Here is a 13,803-nt window from a genome sequence, read left to right on the forward strand (position 1 = left end):
GAAGTCTAATGCTAAGGCCTGGGTCACGAGGACCATATTTATTGAGTGGATAAACGTCTGCTTCGGTCCTGCTGTCAAGAACTATTTAGAAGAGAACGATCTTCCTCGGAAATGTCTCCTGGTGCTGGACAATGCCCCTGCTCACCCTCCTGGCCTCGAGGACATCATTCATCCTGACTTCTCCTTCATTAAGGTTCTCTATCTGCCACCAAACACCACCCCTCTCCTCCAGCCTATGGACCAGCAAGTGATTGCCAACTTCAAGAAGCTTTACATGAAGCATCTGTTCAGAAGATGCTTCGAAGTGACTGAAAGCACTCAACTCACCCTCCGTGAATTTTGGAGGGGGCATTTTGACATCGTTCAATGCCTGAAGATGATCGACACAGCTTGGAATGAGGTTTCACGGCGCACCTTGAACTCCTCATGGAAGAAACTGTGGCCAGCTGTTGTAGCAGAACGAGACTTTGAAGGTTTCAATCCCTCAACCAGAGACGAGGCCGTTAATGATCCTGCCCCTGAGGGTGATGTTGAGGAAATAATTTCAATCGGGATGTCCATGGGGCTTGTTGTCGATGAGGCTGACGTCCATAACCTTATCGAGGAGCACAGGGAGGAGCTTACGACTGAAGACTTGAAGGAGTTGGAGGCAATGCAGTTGACGATCATTCAAGAAGAGCACAGCTCTAGTGGAGGCGAGGACGGGGGGGAGACTGAAGAAACGACATCGTCAGAAATAAGGGAAGCTATTGGTTGGTATGAAAACCTTACGAGTTTCATTGAAAAGAAACACCCAGAAAAACTTCACACAAGTCGTCTTATGCAGTGTTAATGATAAGTGTATGAGTCATTTTAGGAATATGTTGAGGAATCGTCAGAAACAGGCTTCTTTGGATAGATATTTCTCCAGAAGAGAAATGTCGAAAGCAAAGACGATAATAGTGATTCTGTCAAAAAAGCTAAAAAAGAGTAATTTTTTAAGTTCTAAACAAAAAAAATCATAAAAAAAATTTCAAGACAAAAATAATAAAAAGAGCATTTTTAATTTAAGTGTTTATTAGTAAGAATAAATTTATTATTAAGTGTACATAAGATAATTAGCATTGATACGTTTTTATATCTACCGTCTACTCCCCCCTCTGCCTCCACCTACTACCAGCTCAAGTCACGTCACTCCAAAGGTAAATAAGATTTAATTTTTCCTTTACAGTACTGTACAGTATATAATTTTTATTTATCCTGTAATGTTTTTTAATTTTATATTGTACAGTACAGTACTGTACATGTATATTATATATAAGTACAGTATACTGTAGTACAGTGCTTACTATACTACTGTATTGTATTTTGTTACATTCTAATTTTCAATGTTTTTACCAGGGGTTTTTCACGCATTAACTATTCTATTGCCCGCCATACGACATAGCTGGTATTTTCAACATAAAGTACAGTATGAGATAATCCTTGGTAACTTTTATCAAAAACCATTAACCAACTACATGTCCATAAAGCCTTACATATAATAGATATAATATATGATTTATAAAGGAAATTGTTAAGAAAAGTATAAATACATGTTCTCTTTACCAAGGACTTTTTGATATCATGCTGAGATCACTTGTAAAACTAAGCTTGTCACCCATACCACTATAACAACATGCAAATAAACTTACTAAACAATAAGAAGACTGCACCAAAATTACTGAGTCTTGCTGTATTTCAAAACAAAAATCAAAATGTCCATACCTTTATATATGAGCATAGAGCATCACCTTTGAAGTTTCCTTCGTTGTCTCGGTACATCTTAATCTTGTATTTGTTGGTTGAAAGATCTTTCAAGATCATGCCACATTTTGACATGAGTTCTAAAAACTCTTCCTCAGTTGTAGAATCAGGAAGGTTGCTAACATAAACCTTAGTGTTTGTAGTTTCGTCCATTTCAAACCAAGCTAATTGGAAAAGGACACTGGTTAAAAAAATATTCACTACATATATTTTGAATGATCAATATAACTTAACAGTATTGCAGGATCACCAGAGGGTTAAGACCAACTGCCCTATTCACCACAACACTATATCAATGGACAGCCAACCGGTCATTCTGCAAACACCGAAGGCTTCAGAATTTTCATTGTGGAACTTGCAACAACTCATGGCTGTGTTCACTCAGTCTTATATACTTTTTGCAACCCAATTTGCTTTGTTTTGCCTTATATATGTTCAGGAAATATCAGTTATGTTTCTGAACATTATCAAATCTTGATGTTACATCACATGCCAAATAGCCTTTTATTAGTGACTTTATATCTATAATCTATGCGTCAAGTATGTAAAAGTAATTAGTGCACTGTACAGAGTAGGTATGATAAATGTGTTTTCCTCTATAAATATAAGAATTAAAAGTTTTTAGTATACTGGTAATGAGGGAGTATGCCTACAGGTACTGTAATTTACAATAATAATAGAAACTACAAATCCCTGCAAACATTAAAAGGTAGCAGTGCCTCAAAAAGTGTAATATAAACATTTTCAACTAGTATTTTTCCTGATTATACAAATCTGAGTCCTTTAAAATAGGAGAAGTCTTCAGTGGAGCTTAGAAGGCCATTGAATTAATTATCATTATTACTATTACTATTATTACCTGCTAAGCTACAATCCTAGTTAGAAAAGCAGGATGCTATAACCCCAAGGGTTCCAACAGGGAAAAATTAGCCCAAGGAAAAGAAATAAGGAAATGAAAATAACTCCACAACTTTGTCTCAGATGTAATAATATTTCTAGAATACTGTGTAGTGTTGAGCCTCATGATGGAGAAGGCATAACTATTAGAATTTACTGCATACCAAGTATTACGAACAGGATGGTACTGTCCGGGAAGATCTGAATGTAAAGGATGGTCAGAATTATAAAAAATCTTATGCAACAAGCATATCTAACTAATTGAATGATGGTGCCAGAGATTAAGATCTAAATTGGGAATAAGAAATTTAATAGACCGTAAGTTCCTGTCCAAAAAATTAGGATGAGAATCAGCAGCTGAAGACCAGACAGGAGAAAAATACTTGAAACCAGCTAGAATGAAACAATTAAACACTTCTTCAGAATAGACTGATAACCAAAAATCTCACAGGACTTTCTCAATAAACCAATTTTTTGTGCAATTGAAGATGAGACAGACTTAATGAGCTTCACAAAAGTAAATTTGCTGTCAAGAATCACTCAAAATTTCAAGTCATACATAGGTAAAGAAACTATATCAATGCTGATATCCGGATGTTGCGGAGCCACTGTCCTCGACCAAATTACAATCACACTTTGACTTTCGTTAGCATTCAACTTTATGTCCCATAATTTGCCCCATGCACTAATTTTAGCTAGATCTCTATTAAGGGATTCAGCAACCCCAGATCTAGATTTAGGCGATGGAATTGATGCAAAGAGAATAGCATTATCTGCACATGCAACAAGCTTGTTTTCAAGGCCAAACCACAAGATGTGTATATAGTATGAAAAGTAATGGACTAAGAACACTGTTGGGGGGTCCCTTGTAAGGTTGGGAAGGAAACACCATCTTGAATTAACCCTTTTACCACAAGCTATTTGGAATTTTCCAACCCTTAACCCCCAGGCGTTTTCTTTTTCAAGCACATTTTGCAATATATTTTTTTAAATTGCTCTAACAGCCTTAATTTTTGTCATAGAGAGGTCAGGTTGGTCTCATTCTTTTGGAAAATGCCTGACGTTTTTCATAAAGTTATCAAAAAAATATGCAAAAAAATGTAAACCAGTTTTTTGCAAGGACGTACTGGTACGTCCATGGGGGTAAAGGGATGAGTTTTGTGAAACGTACCAGTACGTCCATTGGGGTTAAGAGGGTTATCAAAAGTTCTATTGAGAAGGGTAAAACACAAGCAAGAAACATGACTGCTTTGGGTGGTGAATGAAAACACAAGCAATCTGTGTGATGCCATTATATTTTACACTGAATTTATGTATATTGTATTACAAAACTTGTGAAAAGGATAATTTTTTTCATGTATGTTGATGTAAAAAATAAAACCACAAATTTTCATATATGTTAATGAAATTGTAAATAAAGAATATTGATGTACTCTTCTACGAAAGTTCAAGATTCTACTTTGGCGCCAGCTGTCTGACAAACCTGAGTTCAACAGGATGATTGGAGTGTGTTCCTGGCGTGTCACTATTGCGTAATAGTAGTCATGAACGCGACAGAATTCTCTAGAGTATTGGTCCAGCTTATATAATGGACAGGTGACTAGCGGGAGGAGGCAGAGACGAGAGTGACCTGACGGAACACTGCTCGTGTTTGGAGACATTTTTCAACTACACCCTCTGTGACTGAAAGTTCGTGACTACACACAACGATAAAGTATTTTGAAGAAGACAAAGAAGATTAAAACGACATTCATCATCAGACAGAAGCACTGATTCTTTGTGTCAACATTTTATATCTGAAACTACTCGACGCCATCTGTTCCCTTACTATATAGAAGTTTGGAAAGTCAACTCGTCCTACTTCGTAACAACTTTGTATATTTACCAATTAGTTTTGGTGTGACGTGAGTATTCGGTGAATCTTGTGTAATGCTGTAAATATTTATGTTTATCTTAAATATAGTTTTATTTTCTGTTTAATGGCTTTTATTTTCAATCTCCTGTTAATGTCTTACTATTGTTTAGTAAACTTTGTGAATAGATTTTGCATAATCTACATTGTGTACAATAGTTGAACATAACAGAATTGGGGGCCTATATCCGGGATCTAAATTGTTATCCTATCAATTTGTAATTCAAAGATTGCTCGTAAACCTTTGCTAATTGTATAAAATAGCCAGCAAACATGTCAGAGTTTAACACATCTGAGTTTTTTGACAAATTTGGTGAGGATCCACAAACTGAGAAGTTAAGTGATCTTAAGAAATCCAGCTTAGTGAGTTTAGGCAAACACATTGAGCTTAATGTTAAAAATTCAATGAGGAAAGAGGATATTAAAACCGTGGACAGGTATGATGGGTCGTACGCGACCCCTACAGCATGTTCAAAACCTGTTTTTTCCCCATAAATCATCAGCTGTCTCGAATATGGAAGTGATCGACCTGCAAGGGGTGACTAGTCTACATGCCATTGTCTGCTTTAGGACTGATTTTCGTCTAACTTTCCTCCTTCCCCGTTTTTTTACCCCCCCAGGGGTCGACCTCGACCCTGAAATACCTTTATAGGGGTAAGTGATCAAACAGCAAAGTTATTACATAATTATAAATTGTCGAACAGTTTTGATACTTGTTTGGTTCTTTATAGTTGGAAAGTGTGGGTGGATGGTGTGTCTACCACTTGCATGACATTGGTTTTGGCTTAGATGCCATATATTGCCATGAGGTCCATTTCCCTCAAATGCTAATTTCTGAATTTTTTTTTATTTTTTTGCAAATTTCTGATTTTTTCTATTTATTTTGAATTTATCTTCAATAATGGCCAGCAGGCAGTATTCCCTCGGCATGGATGTCATCAACACACTTCTAATGGAGTTAAAAAGAGATGTTGATGACACCTTGAAATTTACATACCCATTCTTCATTTCAAGTGGTAGATTGGGCTGTGAGAGTTGTTGCGGTCTGCGGCCATTTTGTTGACATACCCAAAAGGTAAGTTGGCATATCTCTATATATTCTTGTTCTGTATAGAATTCGTGATATTTTGGTATATTTTAATGCATGAATATCATATTTTGTAGGAGATACAATGATTTTCATAAGAAATTTACATTGTGAAACTAGGCTGTCAAAAAATGACCTTTAGATTTCGCCCCTGATATAACAGTAAATAACATCTTAGTGCGCATTTTATTATGTATTTCTGTTCTAGGATAATATGAGTTTATTCTATAAAAAAATTAGCCTCTTCCTATTTCATTTGGGTACCCCCAAAAAATTCATGAAATTTGGACAAATTTTTTTGGCCAAAAAAAATTACCCTTTTTTTCTCATTTCAGATCTTGATTTCTATGCGTCCAACTCATTTACAGCAATTACACGCTGTTGCTTTGCCATCTAAGAAGGTGTCCCTAAAGGGATTTGTGTGTATATGTATATTTCTATTTTTTGTGAATATTTACGTCGTCTTTTTTTTTGTATACTTAAATTTTTAATATATTTCCAATAAATAGTTATTTTGTAGATGGGTATCATTTATATTTTCAGTAGTTTTTAGCATTCTTTGAAGTATTTTTAGCTAGTCAAACAATACAGATTGATGCATAACTAAATTTTTCCTGAATTTTTTTTGGAGTCGGGGTCGCGCGCGACCGAGTATACCCTTAAAGGGGTGTCCGAGTAGCGTACCAATCCAGGGTTAAGCATGTGTTAGTTCAACATTTGGTTGTAGACGATGTGTTACCTCAGGATGTGTTAGATACGATTGACAGCGAATCAGTGTGTTCTGATTTGCCAGCTGTGGAACTTAAAAGATTTAGAATAGAAGCTCATTTAAGAGAAAAGGAGTTATAAGCTGAGTATGAGAGAAGAGAAGCAGAGTTAAAACGTGAACAATTAGAAGCTGATTTGAGAAATGAACAATTACAAGCTGAGGAGAGAGCTAAAGATAGGGAAGCTCAGATAAAGCTTCATGAGCTTAATGTTCAAAAAGAGTTAGAACTTGAAAAATTAAGCATGCTAATTCTAGTGATACTGATAAATATGGGTCAGATATTTCTAGCCAAGATAGAGTTGTGCCTCCTTTTCATGAAAAAGATTTAGATGAATATTTTGTCTGTTTTGGGAGAAGAGCTAAGAAATGTAAGTGGCCAGCAGAAAAGTGGGCTTATATGTTATCAGGAGTTTTGTGTGGTAGGGCACAAAAAGTTTATGCTTCTATTCCTAAGGATAGAGTAGATGATTATAAATTCTTGAAAAATGCTATTTTACAGGCCTATGAATTAACTCCTGAAGCTTATAGGATGAAGTTTAGGAGTTGGACAAAACAAGATAAGCAGACTTTTGTAGAATTTAGTAGAGAATAATCAGATTGGTTTAATAAATGTTGTAAAGCAGCAGAGTATAGGGATGATTTTGATAGATTGAGAGAAATCATTTAAAATGAACAGTTTAAGAATCGCATTAATGAGAACCTTAAAGTTCACTTAAATGAAAGAAAGTTATCTACCCTTTATGAAACAGCTGTATGTGCTGATAATCATGTACTGGCTCACTGGGAGTCAAGGTCTTATGATGAAAGGTTTAATAGGCAAAAAGATTATAGGGATACAGATAAGCATACTGGTACTGATGATGTAAATCAGAGGTCTTATTCTGATTCACATATCAAGTCTCAAAGCAGCAGTTTTAATAGCAATTCTATTACTAACAGTTCTGTAGTAAGTAATTATTATTGTAAGAAAGCTGGTCACATGGTGTCTGAATGCTTCAAGTTGAAAACGAAAGCAGAAACTAAAACTGTGGCTCTTGTAATACTACCAAAGTCTCATTATAGTGTGCTACTAGTAGAGCTTAACACTATAAAATGGATTTTGAGAAAAGCAAAAAATCTATTTCTGGGCTCGAACCTGTGCCGCCCAGTGAATAAGCTCCATTTAGCACTTATTCTTAGGTAATTTACTGCTAAATATACCAGAGAAAAAATGTAAAGGAGTGCTAGGTTAACTAGCTCGCTCACCTATTGGTGTCGGTATAAAATTGGGCGTATATTCCAGAGGTCCCGCACTATTTAGATTAATCCATGACAGAGAACCCCAATAGAGGAGAGCCGTTCAACCTCACTCGGTACTACTACAATGCATCCGCTCAGAACCCAACTCCTTTTAGCACGACTTGTGCAGTAACCCGCATTTTTCTAGTGCTCTCGATTTTTGGATATTTTCTAGTGAATTATGGCTTCTTCGTCGGTTTCCCAGGAGACACCGTCTAAGTTAAGTACCAAGCTGGGTTTTACTGTGTTTTGAGCAACCTAGATCGTTTAATATTTATATTATAGGAGTTTATTCTCTTCGTTCATACCGATCTTGCTTGATTTCACTACAGTTGGTACTCCTGTTTTTGAGAGCTTTTAATTTTCACTTGCGGTGTTACTGTGTATTATTTTTATTATCAAATATTATTTGTTATTGTGAATATTCATTATTTAGCGTTTAGAATCCTCGTGGTTCAATTTTTGGGCCGATATCATTTACGTATCGCTATGGCTGCCGACCGTGCTAAGGCGGCAATGTTATTTTAGCCATCAGGTGTGTCTTTTGTGATTTAATTATTTATGTTGCATGCCTTGCCCAAAAATTTTCTATGTGTTTATTCATATATTTAACGCTATTATTATTATTATAATGAATATTTGTGCCATTACTCCGTTTGATCTGTCTGGTTGGGGATCGTCAGTTGGTAGCCCTGCTGCCTCGTATCACGTGATCCTCCCCCACGCTCCCCCTCTAGCTAGGTGGGAGGCTAGGCTTCTCCCCCCTCCACTAAGGGACCGTTGCCTTCCATCCTTTTAGAGGGGGTAGTTAAGTGTTTATGGACTTTGTCCTCCGGGTGGCCCGGCGGTTTCGTCTCTGTCTAGTCTGGTTGGCCACCGGTCAACAGAGTTGGATCCCGGTGCACCTTATTTTATATTCACTTTTCATTCTGGCTTATGTTATACGAAACCCTCCGGGTTCGATTGGCAGTTCTTAGTTACAGTTCCGCCCCCCTATTATTTTATAACATTTCCTATGATGATTATATATGACAGATCACTACCCCGGAGTCCCTAAAGGAATTGGTATTGAATATACCTTTATTTCCCGGCCCGGGGTCTACCCCACCCCGGGAAATCAGACACTATGTGTCTTAATTCCTTGTTATTGCATCCTTTTTTATGCTCCCGGCTTGACCGGAATGGATGGCTATACTTTAGTTTCAAGTTAGACTTATGTTTAGGCCCGGGACCTCCGGTCCCGCCCCTATGTAAGACTATTACAGTTAAGCTCTAACCTTGCGTTAGACCTATGTTAGGCCCGGGTCCTCCGGACCCGCCCCTATTTAAAAAAAAAAAAAAAAAAAAAAAAAAAAAAAAAAAAAAAAAAAAAAAAAAAAAAAAAATTAAAAAAAAGAAAAAAAAAAAGTACAGTTAAGCTCTAATCTTGTGTTAGACCTATGTTAGGCCCGGGTCCTCCGGACCCGCCCCTACTTAAAGACTAGTACAGTTAAGCTCTAATCTTGTGTTAGACCTATGTTAGGCCCGGGTCCTCCGGACCCGCCCCTACTTAAAAGAATAGTACAGTTAAGCTCTATTCTTGTGTTAGACCTATGTTAGGCCACTTAAAGAATAGTACAGTTAAGCTCTAATCTTGTGTTAGACCTATGTTAGGCCCGGGTCCTCCAGACCCGCCCCTACTTAAGAGAATTACAGTTTCTCATATACTATTCTTTTTACAGATGGTGCATTGTCTGACGCCGGCCTGTGCAGCTGTTCTGCACCAGCCTTGTGGCCACTCCGTCTGCCGATCTCACGCCCCTTGTGGGGTTCAACTGGAAGACGTTGTGGTATGGCACCCGGATAACTGTGTGATTTGCTTCGACCTCATCACTACCCTTGGATCTGACTCGGTGAGTCCCGTTGGCTATATTGCCTTCTTATTTTATTTACTATTAGTAAGATATCTATGGTCTTGAAGGACCATTGGGAGTCTCCCTTTTATAATTCCCACTATTATTTCAGGCATCCCCGGAGCAAAAGTCTGCGGCTCGGGCCACACTGAAGGTGTGGGTTGGTGGGTTTGCCCGGAATGTAAAGTCTAAGCGGCCGTACGTCCTATCTGAGGACTACTGCACCATGGTTTACCCCAACGCCAAGTCTTCAGCTGCTGTGGCTAGGCATGTGGCAGCTCCCATCATTGCCCACATTGATGCCACTATAACGGGTCTCATCGACCCAGAGCAAGATCCATCGGACGCCCCCGGAGGTCTGGAGGACAATGTTGCCTCCATGAACCTGGACGTCGAACCAATGTTGCTAGACGAGCCGGATACAGGTAGGGTGGTAAGTGAGGCAGGTGTGTCCGGCGCTGAGATTCCTATCCTCAGCCCCGCTCTTTCTTCTTCTTCTGATCGCTCTTCCTTTCTTGGATTTTCTGGGGACCGTGATTCGTCTCAACGTTCATACCCGGTTCCCCCTAAGGATAAGTCTACTTCAAGGACCTTACCCAAAGCTCGCAAGCCTCACAAGACTTCTCATGGCTCTAAACATGGTACGAACCCGTCTTCAAAGACCTCTGGTTCCTCCTCTAAGTCTCACGACCCGGGAGTTCCTTCCGCCCCTCCTGCTGCTAGCCCGGGCCTTTCCGAATCAGCTATGCTTCGCATCGTGTCGGAGATGCAGGCAAAGTTGGTTTCGGAGATGCAGTCGAGGATGGACACGATGTTCTCTAACTTCGGTCAGAGAATTGGGGCCTTTAGAGCAAGGAGCTCCGGAGAGAGTCCAAAGCTCTCTCATACCGGATGCCTCTAAGCTCCCGCCGTTTGCCAAGAACAACCCCTGGCGGATGGCTCTTCATTCCCCGTTCTCAGACGGAATGTTGACTCTGGAGGGCCTTGGCACTCGTCCTCTAGAGGACTTTGAATTCTTTCCTCCGGGTCTGGCATTTCCATTTCATGGTTATGCCAGACTTACCGAGGAAGCTTTAGTCCGATTAGACAAGGTCCCCAAAGAGACGGTCATCTTCCCGAAGGAGCAAGCCCAATCTGTTTGGGCCAGATTTTTGAATGACATCGGCTGCACTAACACCATGCTGACGCCTTATAAAAGCTCCTTTACGATGTTCTTAATGGACAAGACCACCTTGACTCCATGCGTCAATAAGGTGGCAGAGCTTGCCTTTCAATATGCTCTGGAGGAGAAGCCCTTGCCTCCCATCCGAGAGGTGGATCCAATCTCCCTCCTTCTTCCCTCAGGTATTGAGTGTTGGGACAACGTCCATACCACCTTTACCTCCGGCAAGCTTGCAGCAGACTGTGCCTCAGTCTTGTTTAGTGAGAAGCTTCCCCGTCTCCCGGAATCCCTCATTAAACAGGAATATGATTCCCGCCTACGTGTGGGCCGTACTCTAAACCTGGCCACATCCACGGAGTCGATAGCCTTGACTTACGATACGGAGAGTATTTTTAAGTCTCTCAACAAGGCTACGTTACAGTCTTTATATTATGACTTGTATGACTTCGCTACTGCTAAACGCAGATGTCGCAAGCATGTTCTAGCTGAGGCGACGATTAGGCATGAACCTAATAAACTCATCCGGTCCTCCTGTTGGGGTTCAAATCTCTTCCCCGAGGATCTCGTAGAGGAAGTCTTGGCGGAGGCCACTAGGGTTAATCAGAGCCTTAAAGCCCGTTGGGGTTTGACCCCTAAACGCAAGTATGACCCCGCAAATTATCAAGCCCGGGGTAGGAAGAAGCTTAGACCATATACCTCCACCCAGTTCAGGCAACAACAGAGTGCTTCATCCAACTTCCGGCTGCCTCTTCCTCCATCTTCTGTTGCCCCTGCACAGCCTTCCACCTCTCGGGCTCCTTCGGATGACTATGTCACCGTTCTGCTACCTAAGAGCCAGCTTTCTGGTGCCTCCGCCACTTCCCCTGCCTTTAACCAGTCCTACGAGGCTCATAGCTCTTCCCAGAGTTAGGGTAGAGGTAGAGGCTACCACCGTGGCTCTAACCAGAACAAAGGCAGGGGAAGAGCCTTTCGCAGAGGAAAGAACTTCCGAGGCGGACGTGGAGGCAACTCCTCAAACCAATACTGAGGTACAGCAGGTAGGGGGGAGGCTCTATGCCTTCCGCAACAAATGGAGGTTCAGTCCCTGGGCGTTCAGTATCATCTCCAAGGGACTAGGGTGGAGTTGGATTCAAGGACCTCCTCCTCCGAACAAATTTCGTCAACATTCCACTCCGGACCTGGTCGAATTTGTCCAGGATCTTTTACAAAAGAACGCCATACAAGAAACGAAACATCTGAAGTTTCAAGGTCGGCTGTTCAGTGTCCCGAAGAAGGATTCAGACAAGAGAAGAGTGATTCTAGATCTATCCCTTCTCAACTTGTCCATTCAATGCGACAAGTTTCGAATGCTTACCGTCTCGCAGGTGCGGACCTTACTTCCCCGTGGGGCCGTCACCACCTCTATCGATCTTACAGACGCCTACTATCACGTCCCGATAGCGAGACACTTCCGTCCGTACCTAGGCTTTCGCTTAGGGGACAAAAGTTACTCCTTCAAGGTGATGCCTTTCGGGCTCAACATTGCCCCAAGGATCTTCACAAAGCTAGCAGAAGTCGCTGTTCAGGAACTCAGGAATCAAGGGATTCAAGTAGTAGCCTATCTGGACGACTGGCTCATTTGGTCAGACACCTCCCAAAATTGCCTAAAAGCCACTCACAAAGTCATCCATTATCTTCAATCTCTAGGCTTCCAGATCAACTTCAAGAAGTCCCGTCTTCTTCCAAAATCGAAGTTCCAATGGCTCGGCCTGCAATGGGATCTTATATCTCATACTCTGCGTCTTCCCAGACCCAAGAGGTTAGAGATTGCAAGGAACACCAAACGCTTTCTCAAAGACAAAGTAAGTTCCAGACGACTCCAAGAGAAGATTCTGGGGTCCCTTCAGTTTGCCTCAGTGACGGATCTTCTTCTGAAGGCAAAATTGAAAGATATCAATCGTGTCTGGCGTTCGAGGGCGAACCGGAAGCTCCGGGACAGGAAAGTCCGCCTTCCTCCCATTCTACGGGAAAGACTTCTTCCTTGGACAAGAGCAAACAGTCTGTCAAAGTCAGTTCCCCTTCGATTTCCGCCTCCGGAATTAATCATTCACACAGACGCATCCCTATCAGGTTGGGGCGGCTATTCTCAGCTCAAGAAAGTTCAAGGTCTTTGGACTCCCTTGTTCCGCCATTTTCACATCAATGTGCTAGAGGCCATGGCAGTTCTTCTAACCCTGAAACGTCTCGCTCTTCCCAAGAAACAACACCTTCGTCTGGTCCTCGACAGCGAAGTGGTGGTCCGCTGCCTCAACAGAGGCGGGTCAAAGTCAGGGCCTCTGAACCATGTTCTAGTAGCCATATTCTCCCTAGCAGCCTCGAACCGTTGGCATCTTTCAGCTGTCCACCTGGCGGGAGTCCGGAATGTAGTGGCAGACGCCCTGTCCCGGACCTCCCCTCTAGAATCGGAATGGTCACTCGATCTAAAGTCATTTTGGTGGATTCTCTCTCAGGTTCCCGGTCTCCAAGTGGACCTCTTCGCCACGGAATCCAACCACAAATTGAGAGTATATGTGGCTCCCAATCTAGACCCTCAGGCTTACGCCACAGACGCCATGTCACAGAATTGGGACAACTGGGAAAAGATTTATCTCTTTCCCCCGGTGAATCTTTTGCTGAAAGTTCTAGACAAACTGAGATCCTTCAAGGGACAAGTAGCCTTGGTCGCACCCAACTGGCCCAAGAGCAACTGGTATCCTCTCCTGCGGGAGTTGAGATTATACCCTCACCCGATACCCAATCCGGTTCTGTCTCAGATAGTACAAACACGCGTTGTGTACGCTTTCTCAAACATTCAGAGCGCCCTAACTTTATGGACTTTATGAAGTTTGCGGCTATGCATGGTGCCAATATTGATCCTCAAAACACCTTGTTCCTAGAATCGGATAAACGGGATTCCACCATCCGTCAGTATGACTCTGCAGTTAAAAAGTTGGCAAAATTTTTAATAGACTCAGACGTGAACTGTATGAACTTGAACCTTAC

The 13,803-nt window shown here is 41.2% G+C and overlaps 1 protein-coding gene across 2 annotated transcripts in view; it reads right to left on the reverse strand.

The window, feature by feature from the left end:
* barc (RRM1_TatSF1_like and RRM2_TatSF1_like domain-containing protein barc) overlaps positions 1-13,803 on the reverse strand; it is a 224,230-nt gene that overhangs the window by 139,546 nt on the left and 70,881 nt on the right. For both annotated transcript variants that reach the window (XM_068346066.1, XM_068346065.1), the window contains exon 4: positions 1,747-1,949. In XM_068346066.1, coding sequence (XP_068202167.1) covers positions 1,747-1,949 — 203 coding nt within the window. The remainder of the gene's footprint in view (positions 1-1,746; positions 1,950-13,803) is intronic.

Source organism: Palaemon carinicauda, chromosome 22 (genome assembly GCF_036898095.1).
Source record: "Palaemon carinicauda isolate YSFRI2023 chromosome 22, ASM3689809v2, whole genome shotgun sequence".
Classification (NCBI taxonomy): Eukaryota; Metazoa; Arthropoda; class Malacostraca; order Decapoda; family Palaemonidae; genus Palaemon; species Palaemon carinicauda.